Here is a 13,970-nt window from a genome sequence, read left to right as displayed (position 1 = left end):
ACGACATCCTGCATAGTCAAAAAGAAGATTAGAGAATGAGAGAATTTCATCAATGATGTGTCCTCACTAGTTTGTGTGTGTGTGTGTGTGTTGCAAAGCTGCAGCCCTGTCACTTGCAGCAGAAGCTCTATTAAGCTCAGCTTAATTAATTTTATCCTAGAATGTTGCAGCCCTATTAAAAATGTTGGTTGTTTGAGCAGATAGGAGGTAAAAAATCAAACTAATTAGACAAAAAAATGTTAAGGAACAATCTGTCTCGTTTTGAAGGGTGCATTGTGTTCTCTGTATTTTTTTTGTTCCAATTATAAAATGGTTGCATAGCTGCTTCCTACAATAACACAGACCATGAATGCAACACACTACAGTGCAGTATTACGTAGTGAAGAAGCAGAAAAGTCCACCGTTATAATGATATTCATTAAATGACCACAGGTCCTTCTACAGAAGTAATAAAATAGGCCTGTTGTAAAATAGATAAACACAATGACATGTCTTCCTTTTCCTCTTGAATGTTTTTTACATGTCCAGAGTCCATACTTATGTAAGTGGATGCACATCAGATACATCCATTTAACTTATATTTCCACTTGGACTCTGTGGTCATTTTTTCTGTAGTTTAGACTTTATATTTTGGGCTCATGTGCTTGTGTAGTGTGCCTTGTTTGTTTTATCTTTTATTTCATAGCCTTTTTTTTGTCATCATGTCTTGTTCCACTTTCAGTGCTTCTGTGTTTCTCACTGCCTTGATTCACTCACACCTGTTGCTCATTGTTTTCACCTGGTGCTCGTTATCGCTTCTCCTATAAGTACTGACAAAATCCCAGTGCCCTGTTTGCCTTCCAGCAGCACTGTCATTACTGCAGAAGCAGGTTGCAGTGACTCACTTTATGCTTTGTTCCACTGTGTTTCAACCATCATCTGTTATATTCATTCATATGAGAGTTTTTTTCTTGCTCACCAATCAGCAGACTGGACCACTTCACAATGTGGTTCAGAGAGCTTCTGTTCATTACTTCACCTCACACAGTGGAAGTGAAGTAATGTTTTTAGTGTCTCTGTGTCTGTCCGTCTGTCTGTCTGTCTGTCTGTGTGTGTTTCTTCACTTGTCAAAAAGACCAACAGAGGCCGACAGAGGCTTGTTGCGTGAATGAGGTGAAGTCGGATTGCCTTGTTGGAGACTTGTTTCCAAAATACAGTATTGATATGTTCCCATTTTTTTCAGTGCAGTCTAACCCATGTTATTTTGCTATCAGACGGTATGAAACACTCCTAATTCTGAAATGTACATGTACCATTACATTAAATATTAAAGCATACCATCTGAAAAAAAGTCTTGTGGATCAAGAATGATCCCTCTGGCTTCAGAGTAAATGTTTCTAATAGATGTGAGTGTGTTGGGTAAATAAGTTTCTGGTGTGTGTGCGCGCAATTCACCTCTCTAATCCATCAATGACTCCGATGCAAACGCCCTCATTTGTCATTTTGTCTATTGCATCACATCACCTCCCTCCTCAGCTGTCTGCCTGTTGCAATTTGTCATTGTCAGCTGCCCCCATTAAGTCACTTGGTCATCACACACACACAGACACACACAGACTTTACCCATTTATCAATCATGCTGACTCCATCCTCATTCTCTACCACCTGTGTGCACTGTTAAGTTTGTGTTGATAGTTCAGTCCACATGGTTAATACAAGCTCAATACAGTGATATGACATCCATCATGAGGATTTTACCGACAGAGAGCAACAGTTATGAGTACCAAAAAGTCCATTCCAACACTTGAGCTGATGACTTAGGCCTTGTTCAGACTGCAGCCCAAATCAGATTTGTAAGCATATGCAATAAGAATCTGATCTCCCAGGTCTTCCCTCCCTCAGATCCGGTCTGCTTGTGTCCATATTGACATTGTCTAGTCTATTCTTCCACATGGATTTCTATAGTTTCAGGCCACGCCCCAGAAAAACAGGTAGTTGAAACAAAATGGATGACAGAAATCTGTCTGTTTCCGTCCCAAATGGTTATGTAGCGCCACGGCGCGAACCTGCGCATCTATCCAATTAACTTCTACTTTGGTGTTGTTGTTGTTGTTGTTGTTGCCGTTCGAGTTACGCTTTCAATCCAATCAGAATCCCCTTCAAAACCTCAGTATGTTGTTTGAATCAGCTTTGTAAAAATTGGTGTGTTTTTAGCTGTCCAAACTGCCAAAAAATCAAGCTAGATACATTCTGGATATGCTTAAAAATAAGTTTAAAAAGGGCCTAATTAGTTTGAACTTGATGTCACAAATTGGTATCAGCACCAGTTGGTGTGATGAGTTCCTTGAATGCATCTCATAGCTGTTTCTCTAAGCTCTGTTCCTGTGGGGTTTGTGTACTGTTGTTATCTTTCAAAATAAAATTGTATCTCTCAGCTAGAAAGCCGCTAACTGAAACAAAAGAGTCCATAGAGAAAACGGGAGTTGTTGTTGGTTCACTGCTGCCTCCATCCATTCAATTATGATTCTTGGTGATGACTGCGTTTGGAATCCTTTGTTAGGATTTACCTGAATAACACAAACAGCTCCTGTGTCCCAGCAAACAGATCTGGCTTTCAGCCATCCTTGTATTATTATCATGCTTTATGGCTTAAATACATCAACATGCAGCTGTGCCATTTATATCATAATATGCCACTTTTATTATCATGTAAATATTATCATGAATGACATATGAGAGCCTGAATGTCTACCACAGGACAGATATATGTAACATCGTAGGCTGAGAGTGTTTCTTCAAGACGAGGAGACATGTCTGAAGAATACCCGAGTTGTACTTGCAAACCACTTACTACACACCTGAGGCGTTCTCACGGACACAGCAGAGCTTCAAGAGACGAGAAGAGGGAGTATTGATTAGAAGCTGACGTCAGGAAAGACGATGTTAAATACCACCACTGTCGCACTCTCATACATGTTGCACATTTCCAAAGATTACGAGAGTTAAATTCAGCAGTGACACTTACTTTTGATTTCAAGGAATCCCATGATTTCATTTACATATATGTGGTATTTATTTTTTAGGTTCATTTAAAGCTGTGGCCGGGAAACTGATCATATATTTTGGTGATTTTTTAATTTGAGCCTACGGCAATGGAAGACTTTGAGATGATATCTTAGTTTGGCTGATTACTGATTCTACAAACTAAAAAAAATAGATGTTCTTTCAGACTTTTCACCTTGACATTAAGGCAGTTTATAGTCATATTTGTCTATACAAATATGAAGCAGGAGAAACTTTTTTAGAAGAGAGTTTGATCTGCAATGAGAGGCTTTGTACTTCTGTGCTGAAGAACCACCAAGATGGAATAAACCGACAGATTAAGGATAAAGAATAAAGATGACGATAAAGGGTTCAAGAGGTTCGAACTGTGACTGTGGTCTTCAAAATGTGATTACGAAACTAGGAAGTGTGGAGCGCTGTATTGAATCTGTGTTCAGCCTGCTGGAACTTATTGGAAGAAGAAGTTTATTTCTTTCTCACTCAGCAGATAACTTGGAATAATGAAGTTGGCGGTGAGAGTTGATTAGTTTCAGCACAAAAGATCAAATTCAATATAGACAACATGAGCACTTTGATTCATACTTATATATTTAATGACTTGAGCGCTGCTTTTCATTTCCCCTTTGGATGACAAAAACTTTTATCTATCTATTCTATAAATTGAATTTTATTCCTTATTATTCTAAACTTCTACATGGGGAGTTATAAAGTCTGTTAATCCAAAGCAAAGTTATTCAACTGCCCAAGACCACAGGTGCTAAAACAGAAGATGGGGTACCAGTCTCAGCTTCAGTTGAGCTGTGTCCAGGAAATACGTACATGTATCGTATTGGGTGAAGTGACAGGTCCAGTTGAGCTACAGTCCTGTGAGGCAGAAGACACAAATGAAAAAGAAGAACAAGAGGGAGGAACAAGAGAAGGAGGAGCGCCTGAATAAATCTCGTTAAAGACACTGCACCGCTGCTTCGAGGAACCATGGATTTGTGTCACTCTCAGTTCACACAGCTCAGTTTAACATGATGAGAAAGGAGTCGCATGGTGTGTGTTTGCTGGTGTATAGATTTTTGTGTAAGGTAGTTTCTGATTTAATGAGAAATGCGGTCATGAATGCAGCAATCCACTCTGAATTCAAACAAATATGGTTTTCAGGGTCATGGGGGATTAAGGGAGGTGATGAAAGAAATATTGCAGCAGATTGTAGAATCTTCCTACGTTTGAAACCTTTTGTGACTGTAGTTGACCTGGACAATCACATGGAGCTGTCACTCATGTTATCAGCACAGTCACAGTTTGGGCCATAATAATCCATGATTCAGTGGCCATGACACAAATGAACGCTTGACTACAGCCAAAGTTGCTTTTTTTTATAGACCTTATTTTTGAATGCAGAAGTAATTAAGAACCTGACTTCCTGTTAATTTCAGCTCATTATTTGGCAGCCAGTTTCTTTCGTGGGTGTGTAGAACAGCTCACCTGCACCTGCTGATGTCACCTTTAAGTTTTACAGGCTTTTCATAGTGCAGACACTTCTCTGGACCTGGGTTATCTTTTGTAGGTTTATTTTCAACAAAGTGAAATGATCAGGCATGTGGACACTTTGGAGGCTTCTTCAAATTGTGCATTTCCTTCTTCAGTGGAGGAAATATAATACCCCGCTGTGAGGAGACGCCCGGCTATTAAACCAGATATTTGCCCTGGCAAATAAACGTATACATCGCACTTATGACTAGCACTTCATAGTTTGGTTTACTTGAAGCTCTTACTTACTTCTCGCTCTTATTTGTACCCAAATGTTTAAATGCACTTATTGTAAGTCGCTTTGGATAAAAGCGTCTGCTAAATGACATGTAATGTGATTACAGTAATGTGAAGTTTTTACAAGTTGTCTCCTATATTTTTGGATTCCTAACTAAAGAGAACCAGAGGGACATTATTTACCACAGCAAATCAGCACCTGACACAAAAGTGCTGGGAACCGCCCTTAGGCAAGGACGATGGCTCCGACTGTAAACCTGCCGTCAGCAGGGACACCAGCGGGATAAAATCTTTTTCACCGACGGCCAACCCAGTTAAAATATGTCTTAAGAATCTTTATTTCATATTATTACACACAAGATAACCTTCTTCTACTAGAAACTTAACTTTGTAAACCACTCACTCTCCCGCACCAAAATCCACAAAATCCTGCTGCCTCATTCGATGGGTTTGTGTCATTTAGCAGAGACGTGTCTCCGCCTGAGTGCAGATAAACCAGAGAGTCTCCTGTTTGTTCTTCTGTCTTGTAAGATCTCATATACTTTATGTGAAGCCACTTGTCAAAAAAAACACACTGTGCTTTGAAGCTCGATTAAGGAAATCTAAAATAAAGTCTTGTCTTTCTTGTAAAATTAAGATTTCAGCAGAGCGGTTAATGTCCCTGTCCAGTATTCATAAATCAGCCAAAAGTCATCACATCATCTGCAGATGCTACGTGATTTATTACTACGGGAGATTTGCCAACAGTCTGGCTTGAGCTGCACTTCATCGGCTGCCACTCGGAGTTAAAATAGAGTCCAAGTTCCTTATACGTTTGCAGCCCTCTCTGGCCTGACACGTTCACTCTCTCACTAAGCTGCTAATCCTGTGTGTTCCAGGTAGTGACCTGAGGTCCACAGATAATGGCTCTTCTGATTATTTCTCAGAATTTGGAACAGCCTACCTTTTTCTTTCAAAATAACTTGTTTTTCATGATATGAATGTAGCATTCTCACTCATTGGTTGGCACTTCAATTAGTTAGTATTCAAGTATTTAGGGCTAAGGTGACAATGACAATGCCGGAAGAATCGCAGTGAAGGCCCAAGAAAGAAGACTCACATGACACATTAGTACAGATGTATTTGTGTATGTTGCGATCGTGATAAAGGTGGACACCCACCAAGAGGAAACGCCGGAGGCCATAGAAGACCTGGCAAGACCTGGAATCTGAAGCCCGAGGACACCAAAGACCGGAAGAAATGGAGGGAACTGACACGAGGACATAATGATGATGATGTCCTATAAAGATTTCCCTTAATGTGAAATTGTGGTGTTTTCATTCTGTTTTTAATGCACCAGGTATTTGATATTTCTTTGATTATTAATATTCCACACTCACACATGCTACACAGTAAATTTTGCAGTGTTAAAGTCAGAGTTTACGACGTGAAACGTAAAAGGTGTCAGTTTAACACTAAGATACAATCTGCATTTGTGTTGAATTTAGTGTTTAACACTGCTATAATTTATTTCCTTTTAGCTTTACTGTCTTTGCTGCTGTAACACTGCTCATGTCCCCACTGTGGGGCTAATAAAGGATTATCTTATCTTATTAGAAGAACTGGCTGCATTTTCCATGACTAGTTTGATCAATCTTCCATTGTTTCTGCCACAGTTGTTCGTAAATCACGTGTTCTTTTACCTCAACTTTATTAAAGTCTGACTTCATTACAGACAATGCAGTCATGAAGTTGAGAAGTTGAGAATCAAATGAATAGTGCCCGCACAAAGAAGCTTTTCATCTGGATGGTCTTATATAATATGTATAAACTCTATTTTTGGATATTATTTCACATGACTCAGAGTGCATTTAAGGTCTGTTTTTTTCAAATAGTTTCAAATGATCCTTTGTGGCTCAGTTCAAACAAAAAGCCGACAAAATGACCGTCATTTATTGGTAGAGTAACAGATCTTTTCATGGTGCTACATCACATTTTGTCAGACATATTTAATGAGCAATGACTCACTTCTGATTTATACTTTTAAATTTGACAAGCAACAGAAATGGAGAGAAATCAGTGTGGCTTGACTCTTTCCTCCAGTCATTTACCTGTTGAAGTGTTTATAGGTTGATGATGTTTTGTTGCACAGTGGTATTGGTTGGTACTGTCCTCTGGCACTGTGATTCTCAATTACTGGACCAAAATATGTTCTCTTTGTTGTTTCAACTGACCCATGAACCACCTCTGCCCCCTGCTGAGTCTTTGAACTCTCAGTAAGAGCCAATTCAAAAGCTCCTACTGTGCAATTATATTTACAACTGAATCAAAACCCTAGTTGAGCCGTGCTGCCACTGAGTGGAACGGTTCAGTTTGTAACTGTACAGTATGTATTTTTTTAGGTTTCCATTAGGAATAGTACCAAAATAACCCCAACCGTTCCATGTCTTTGGCACCCTTCTTTTGGATTACCGCAGTGAAATGGTAGGGTACAATCTGGGCTCAGCCCATGACAGTCAGCTGATTGGGTGACAGAAAATGTCAATAGCTGGCGTTTCTTCAACAGCCACAACCTGACCAGGACTTTACCGTTACTTTACCAAACTGTACTCTGATGAAGACGCAACACCGGTTACTATGGAAACGACCCAATGTTGCCGGAGTGTAAATTGAAAATGTCGCACTACTTGTCAGGTTTTTGTCAAACCACAAATATCACAAATATATGTTGAGCATTAAAGTATAAACCAGGTTTTAGAAGGACCTAAATGGTGTCCAGTGTCTCTTTATAGATCAAATTAATGAATCATGCCCAGGGATGCACAATATTATTGGCAAACACACCGAGATATGACTAATGACTAAAACATAGGCTGAAAAAGCTGCTACCTCCTTGACTTCTATGCCAACAGTTCCTTTCACTACAGAAGAGACTAAATGACCTCTGCAGTATGACGCACAGTATATATCCGTATTGAATATTGTGCATCCTTAACGATGCCCCATTCTAAGAGAAATTTACTAGATTCCCAAGTTTTGAGTCATATGCCAAAATGTATTTATACTGTATATTTGACTTAAAGTGGATATATATGTATATATAAAAATGTATGTATACTGCATATACTCTGTGTTTCTGATGGTCTGTCTTTGTTTACTCATGTGTAGGAGTGGTGGTTGTTGCCTTCGTGGTCTGCTGGCTGCCCTATCACGCTCGCCGCCTTATGTTCTGCTACGTCTCCGAATGGTCTGAGTGAGTAATGATTCTTCTGCCTCTCGTGTGATGGAACCTCCATGAGTCGGGTTTGTTCTGTTTATCTCCACAGAAACACTCACAGCCCGGCCGCATGTGCTTATACACACACACACACACACACACACACACACACAGAGCTTCTTGAACTGTAGATGACTCATATTCACACACATGTGCAAACTGGACACGGACACACACACACACACACACACACAAATATTGGCTTCAGCGATCATTTAGAGGGTCATCAGTTAAGATCATCTGACAAAGGGGACTGATACATCTTACTGATTAGATTGCCTTCATTTAACGTTCTCATGCTCTCTCGCTCTCTTTCACCCTCTTTTCTTCGTGTGTGTGTGTGTGTGTCAGACACCGTTTGAGAAAATGCATGTAATTGCTGTGAAAGCCTTTCTTTCTTTCTTTCTTTTTTTCTTCCTTCATCTCGTCCTGAAAGATGAAAACATGTAACTGAAATGACAGTAACAACGATCATACATTCACATCACGAGTCGTTGACTGTAAACACTCGGCCCGTTCAGTTCAACCAGACAGAGACTTGGTTCAAACATGAATGGAACTGATTTGTCAGACCCAGTGCTAGAGTCATGTCACATTTGGAGATTGTGTCTCAACTAAACTGCCCAGTGCCTGATTTGAAAAAAATAATGCCAAGAGGTGGGCTGAGAACTGGAGAAGGGAGGGACAGTAGGTGCTTCAAGTACTAGAGAAAGAAAGGTGACACCTCCAGCATTTACAAAAGGTGGAGGAATCTGGGACAACGAGCCTCTCGCTGCCTCTGAGCTGGTGGAGAGTGTGATGAAAGCTTGTCCCAGTTTGTACCAGTGAGGCAAGAGAGAAAGCAATGGTAACATTTGAGTAATTGCAGTAGCTGGTGTTTGAGCACAGGGTAACAAGGTTTAATTTTAATACTCACTAAACTGTGAATATTTGCACCTAGATCAACATATATTATTACTAGATACACTGAATTGTTTTTATTTGCATGGCCACAAAAACCATAAATGATGCTTTCGTTTGGACTGCATTTGAACCACCACCTGTATCTCAGTTCTAATGGGTGAGGGTTCCAGGAAGAGGTTTTGGTAAAAGTGAGAAATCAGAATAGGACTTGGTCTTGATTGCGTCTCAAACTGTGACCTGCTGATTGGCAAACGTCTTGTTTTTGCTCACTTTTTTCTTTTTACGACCACCACCATCATGTCCTTCACTTCCAGGTGAGAAATGTTCCATTAAATACTATTGGCACTTAACATTATACAGTTCTAGCACTGCTCACCTCAGTTAGACTTAACTTTTTGCTATAATAATACCTCGTACCTGGTGCTTTTTTTAATACTTGCTCTGATGAGGTTCCAGGTGAGCTGATCCGACACTAAAATGTGACTTTGACAGACAGCCGGCCACTGACTGACCGTCATGAGCAGCGAACATATAAGGCTGCTGTCTGCATAAATACACCATGGACTGTCGACGAGGTGCAGATGTTCTTGTGTTTGGTGCCGTTTGTGTGTTTGTGTCACTGCAGTTTCACACAGCCGTGCGATGATGACCACGCTCATGTTGAGGAGGTACTATGAAGTATTGGAAAACGATGTGACTGATACCAAACCGAGTTGAGCTGAGTTGTGTTAGAACTGTACAAATGGAAAAGTGCAAAGGTAAAATATTCATGTTTTTGAACCACATGCTAAAACTGCAACAACCTTTGTCCTATTGGCCACTTTGTGATGGAAAAACAACAATGTGGTTTCCTTCAGAGGCCTGTGTAACAATTCTGAATAAAACCCTTCATTTGGAGAGGATTTGAAAGTGTCCTGAAAGACAGGCTGGAGGAATTTGAAGGGATGTGGAGGCCCGTGATTTTCTCTGTAGCAGGAACAGTCAGCGAGGATTCACTGCTCAAATGGGAACGATCTCAATTATCCTTAAGTAGCTCGGCTCAGGGAGATGAAAGGGGAAGAGATGCCTCTGAGAGCCATGGTAATTTCTGCAGTCTGTTATTTTTTGATTTCTATTTTCTCCTGTTGTTTTCTGGGGGTATGGCACACTTACCCTCAGCCATGAATATTGTGTGTGTGATTTTTTTCTTTTACATTTCCACTCCCTTTGAACTACTAAGGCATTGCTACTACGCTTAATAATACTTGATAACAATGTAACATTATTACCAGTAATTAAACAACTACAGGCAACAACTTACAGAGTTTTGATGATAAGGCCGCCTGGAGGGGATGAGGTGACCACACAACTAATCCCGTATTAAATTGATTGATGACTATTTTGTCATCAGTTAATCCAGAAAACGATGTCAACATATCAATCAACAGTGGAAAAATAAAATCACTACAAATATATCCATGCTATATAATCCTCCTCTAAGAAGAAGTATGTAGAACGTGACAGTTTTAAGTCGGGAGGATTCAAATATGAGAAAAATAAGAAGTCAAATGATAAAAGCTTCTCATTATTAGTTTTAGACATGCAACAATGAACTGAGGTGACAGAGTGTCTGCCATATGTTGTTTCTAATCAACTCGTGCTTCTTATTAAAGTCTTTGCTCGGTTCTCCTCTTCATCACTGACAGAGGAGAAGCGCTGTGCAGTGGACACATTTCTCATCTGCCTATTATAAAATGAAAGCTCCTATTTGTTAGTTTTTATGGGCTGTCTGTGTATGGATGCACTTCAAGCTTCACTTTTTACTTATTTTATGGGGGGGGGGGCAAGTCTTAAACAATGGGAAACTCACACTACTTGAGTATGAATATTAGTTAATCATGAGAATCATGACATTTCACCAACTTAAATGTAGAAAATAAATGTAACAAGTAAACAAGAATATTCAAACCCAGACAAATAAAAACCAAATACATTTTCTTATCCCTTACCCTCCTCCTTCCTTCCCTCCCACCTCACCTTAACTTTCTCCCTCCTCTTAACTCTGTACATTAATAATATAGTATTATAAGTATTAGTATTATCTGGTCAACATTGCTTTGGAAGTAAATATTGAAATAACCTAGTAATAGCTTAGTAATAATGATGAGGTGTATGTGTGTGTGGGACACAGGATGAATTTCAACGTTATATTTTGATATTTTTACATTTTGATACTCAGTATTACACTGATTGCCATGTACAATTACCTGGATATTACTTTGTAAATAACATGGTATTATTGCAATATCGGCTTTATTACTGCAGTATTAACATTGGTATTACTAAGCTGTAAAAAACATTAGAAATAACATTTTACAACCATAATATTACTGAATTATTACTGAATTATTGCCATGTCATTACTGTACTATAATGTTAAGTGTTATCACCAGTAGAAAAGATGTTGTTGTTGCATCTTCTTCCATTTGTATTTGAGGTGTTTTTTTGTCACTGCATGATCATTATATCTATGTATTTATTGAACTGTTATATTGAGAGCAAAGGAAATGAAATTGTGATATTTATTGTTCTAGAATTTTTGCTCAGCTCTATAATTAGTGTAAAAGTTAACGTTATCAGAATGAAAAACTATAAAATCTCAAATAAAGCACAAATGTTCCCCAAAAAGTGCAGTTACAAAGTCTTATTAATGTTATTTTACAATTGAATTAACCAATGTGTCAATCTTCAGATTCACTGCTGGGGGGAAAAGATGTTGAATTTTTAGTTTCTCTGTGTGTCGCCCAACACCGGCTGTAAAGACAACAAAAACAAAAAGAGCAGCCTTTTGACTCTCATCTTGTATTGGTGTGATTTGTGCATCCTGCCTGCAGTGGATTCATTACCGAGAGGAAGAACATTGTTATTATTCTCTCAGTTTGCTTCTCAAACCCTGCAGGGACCAGCACTCAGTGTGGCTGTCATGAGGACAGCGTGGGCCGAGACAAACTTCTCCAGCTTTGGTTCATTTCAAATGTGAGAGTGGAAATTATTTTGCTCAGCCACGACAAAAAAAAAGGTCACTCAGCCAAATTCGTCTGAATATTGCGACATTTGTATTTTTGTGTTTGTTTTTTCTCTTCTCTGGGTTTCTTTTGTCTTCTGCTCAGTCGAGGTGACCTCACCTATCAGTCACAGACGAACAAAGCAGTGATGGAGTGTGTGAATGATGAGGCAAGTTTCTCCGTCTTTTTCCACTGACATCAGTGATATTTTGCAGTGGAGAATAGATTAACATTTCAAGCAATTGTTGAAATATGATATTTGAAAACAAACAAAAAGCTCTGTGAAGAACCAGGAGAAACAGACAGAATGAATGAATTAAATTGTCCCGACAGGGAGCTGCTTTGCCCTTTGTGCAAATAAAAATGTCAGACTTTTTCAAAACCGAAAACATGTTTTTGCAGATTTCCAAGTTTTATACTTTCATGCCTACTTTCTTGTTGAGATTGTTTTTGTTTTGTTTAGTGGAAAAGTTAATTTTAATAAAAGCAAAATTTACAGTAAATTAGTTTTTACTGACAAAACAAATTCCACACAAACATGTGCAGACTGTACAATTCTACTATGAGCTAAACTTTTTTCCAGACTTTTTCCAGACTTTCACACAAAATTCCAGACTTTTCAAGGTCTGGAAAACTACGTTTCAAAATTCCATATTCCTTTACTTCCAATACTTTCAAGACCTGTGCCAGCAATCTGAACACCTGTCACTAGCTGTCTGGCATTAGCTAAAATTAAGTTCAAACAAATATTACATGACACAAATCTGCTAAAACAGCTAAATAAATTCTATAATCCTTGTTGTAGAACCCAAAATACTTCCACACTTTTCATTTGCTTTCATGTTGTGACTCCACCGTCAGGCCTTGAAGTGCATGCAAGAAACTCAGTGAAGGCATTTCTGGTGGAAGCTTCTGTTGCAGATTTATATCTAAGTGACACAAAGTGGAAAACCATTTATTTCTTCTGACAGTTCTGTTAATTCAGCAGACGGAACTTGTTTGTGAGGAGGAGCAGCTACTTCAGAAAGGGCAGAGACGTGTGGTCATGGTAGACGGTGGAAACAGGGGAGAGGATGCAACAGATGTGACTGTTTGCACTGAGGAGGAAACTGACACGTCCAGTGAAACAGGAGATGCTGATTATAGGCAGAGAATGGTTTTATTACACATGGGACAATGGAAGTGTCCTCCATGTCACCAGTTCAGTGATTCTATGGGATTAGATTTGTGTCAATATTTTCAGGCAACACTTTTTTAAGAAGCAAACAACACTTTATGAATTTAGCAAACGAAAATGAACCAAATAGATTTGTTTCGGGGTTTGTTTTTTTTTCGATTCTGAGCCTTCGGAAGCTTCTCACAGATTGGCTACTGAGTTTCTGAGCGACAGCTCGATGGATCAGAAGTAGACACTTGGAGTATTTATATCAATTATTATAACATTTAAACATTTAGCAGACGCTTTCACCTAAAGCGACTGACAAAAGAGGAATGAGCTACATACTGTACTGTAGAAGTAGTCTTGGAAAGAAATTCACTATATAGGACCAGTGGCCTGATGAGAGGGCAGAGGTGTATCCAAGTGCAGGGTAGGAGGTAAGGTAGTGCTAGGATAGAAGATGCTCTTGGAAGAGCTGGGTATTCAAGAGCTTCTTGAAGATAGACAGGGATGCCCCTGTTTTGGTAGCGCCCGGTAGGTCATTCCACCAGTGGAACGACACCCGAAAAGAGTCTGGATTGTCTTGTGTGTCTGCTAAATGACATGTAATGTAATGTAATGGGTGTTGGTACCGCCAGACGACAATCCTTTGATGAACAGAGAGGTCGAGGGGTAACATAAAGCCTTTAGGAGAGTATTTAGAGGGGACATATTATGCAAAATCAACTTTTTAACCATTTCAATACTTATATATGAGGCCCTACCAGTCGCCAAAGTGTGGAAAAAGAATACTCAGTCATGTTTTCGAGGT

The 13,970-nt window shown here is 39.2% G+C and overlaps 1 protein-coding gene across 1 annotated transcript in view; it reads left to right on the top strand.

Moving 5' to 3' along the window:
* Positions 1–13,970, top strand: part of ntsr1 (neurotensin receptor 1 (high affinity)) — a 46,993-nt gene that overhangs the window by 26,132 nt on the left and 6,891 nt on the right. The window contains exon 3 of the mRNA XM_044038928.1: positions 7,945–8,029. Within this exon, the coding sequence (XP_043894863.1) occupies positions 7,945–8,029 (85 nt within the window). The remainder of the gene's footprint in view (positions 1–7,944; positions 8,030–13,970) is intronic.

The sequence above is a fragment of the Solea senegalensis genome, linkage group LG11 (genome assembly GCF_019176455.1).
Source record: "Solea senegalensis isolate Sse05_10M linkage group LG11, IFAPA_SoseM_1, whole genome shotgun sequence".
Lineage (NCBI taxonomy): Eukaryota > Metazoa > Chordata > Actinopteri > Pleuronectiformes > Soleidae > Solea > Solea senegalensis.
Note: the sequence above shows the minus strand (reverse complement) of the source record. Positions and strands in the feature narration are given on the sequence as shown.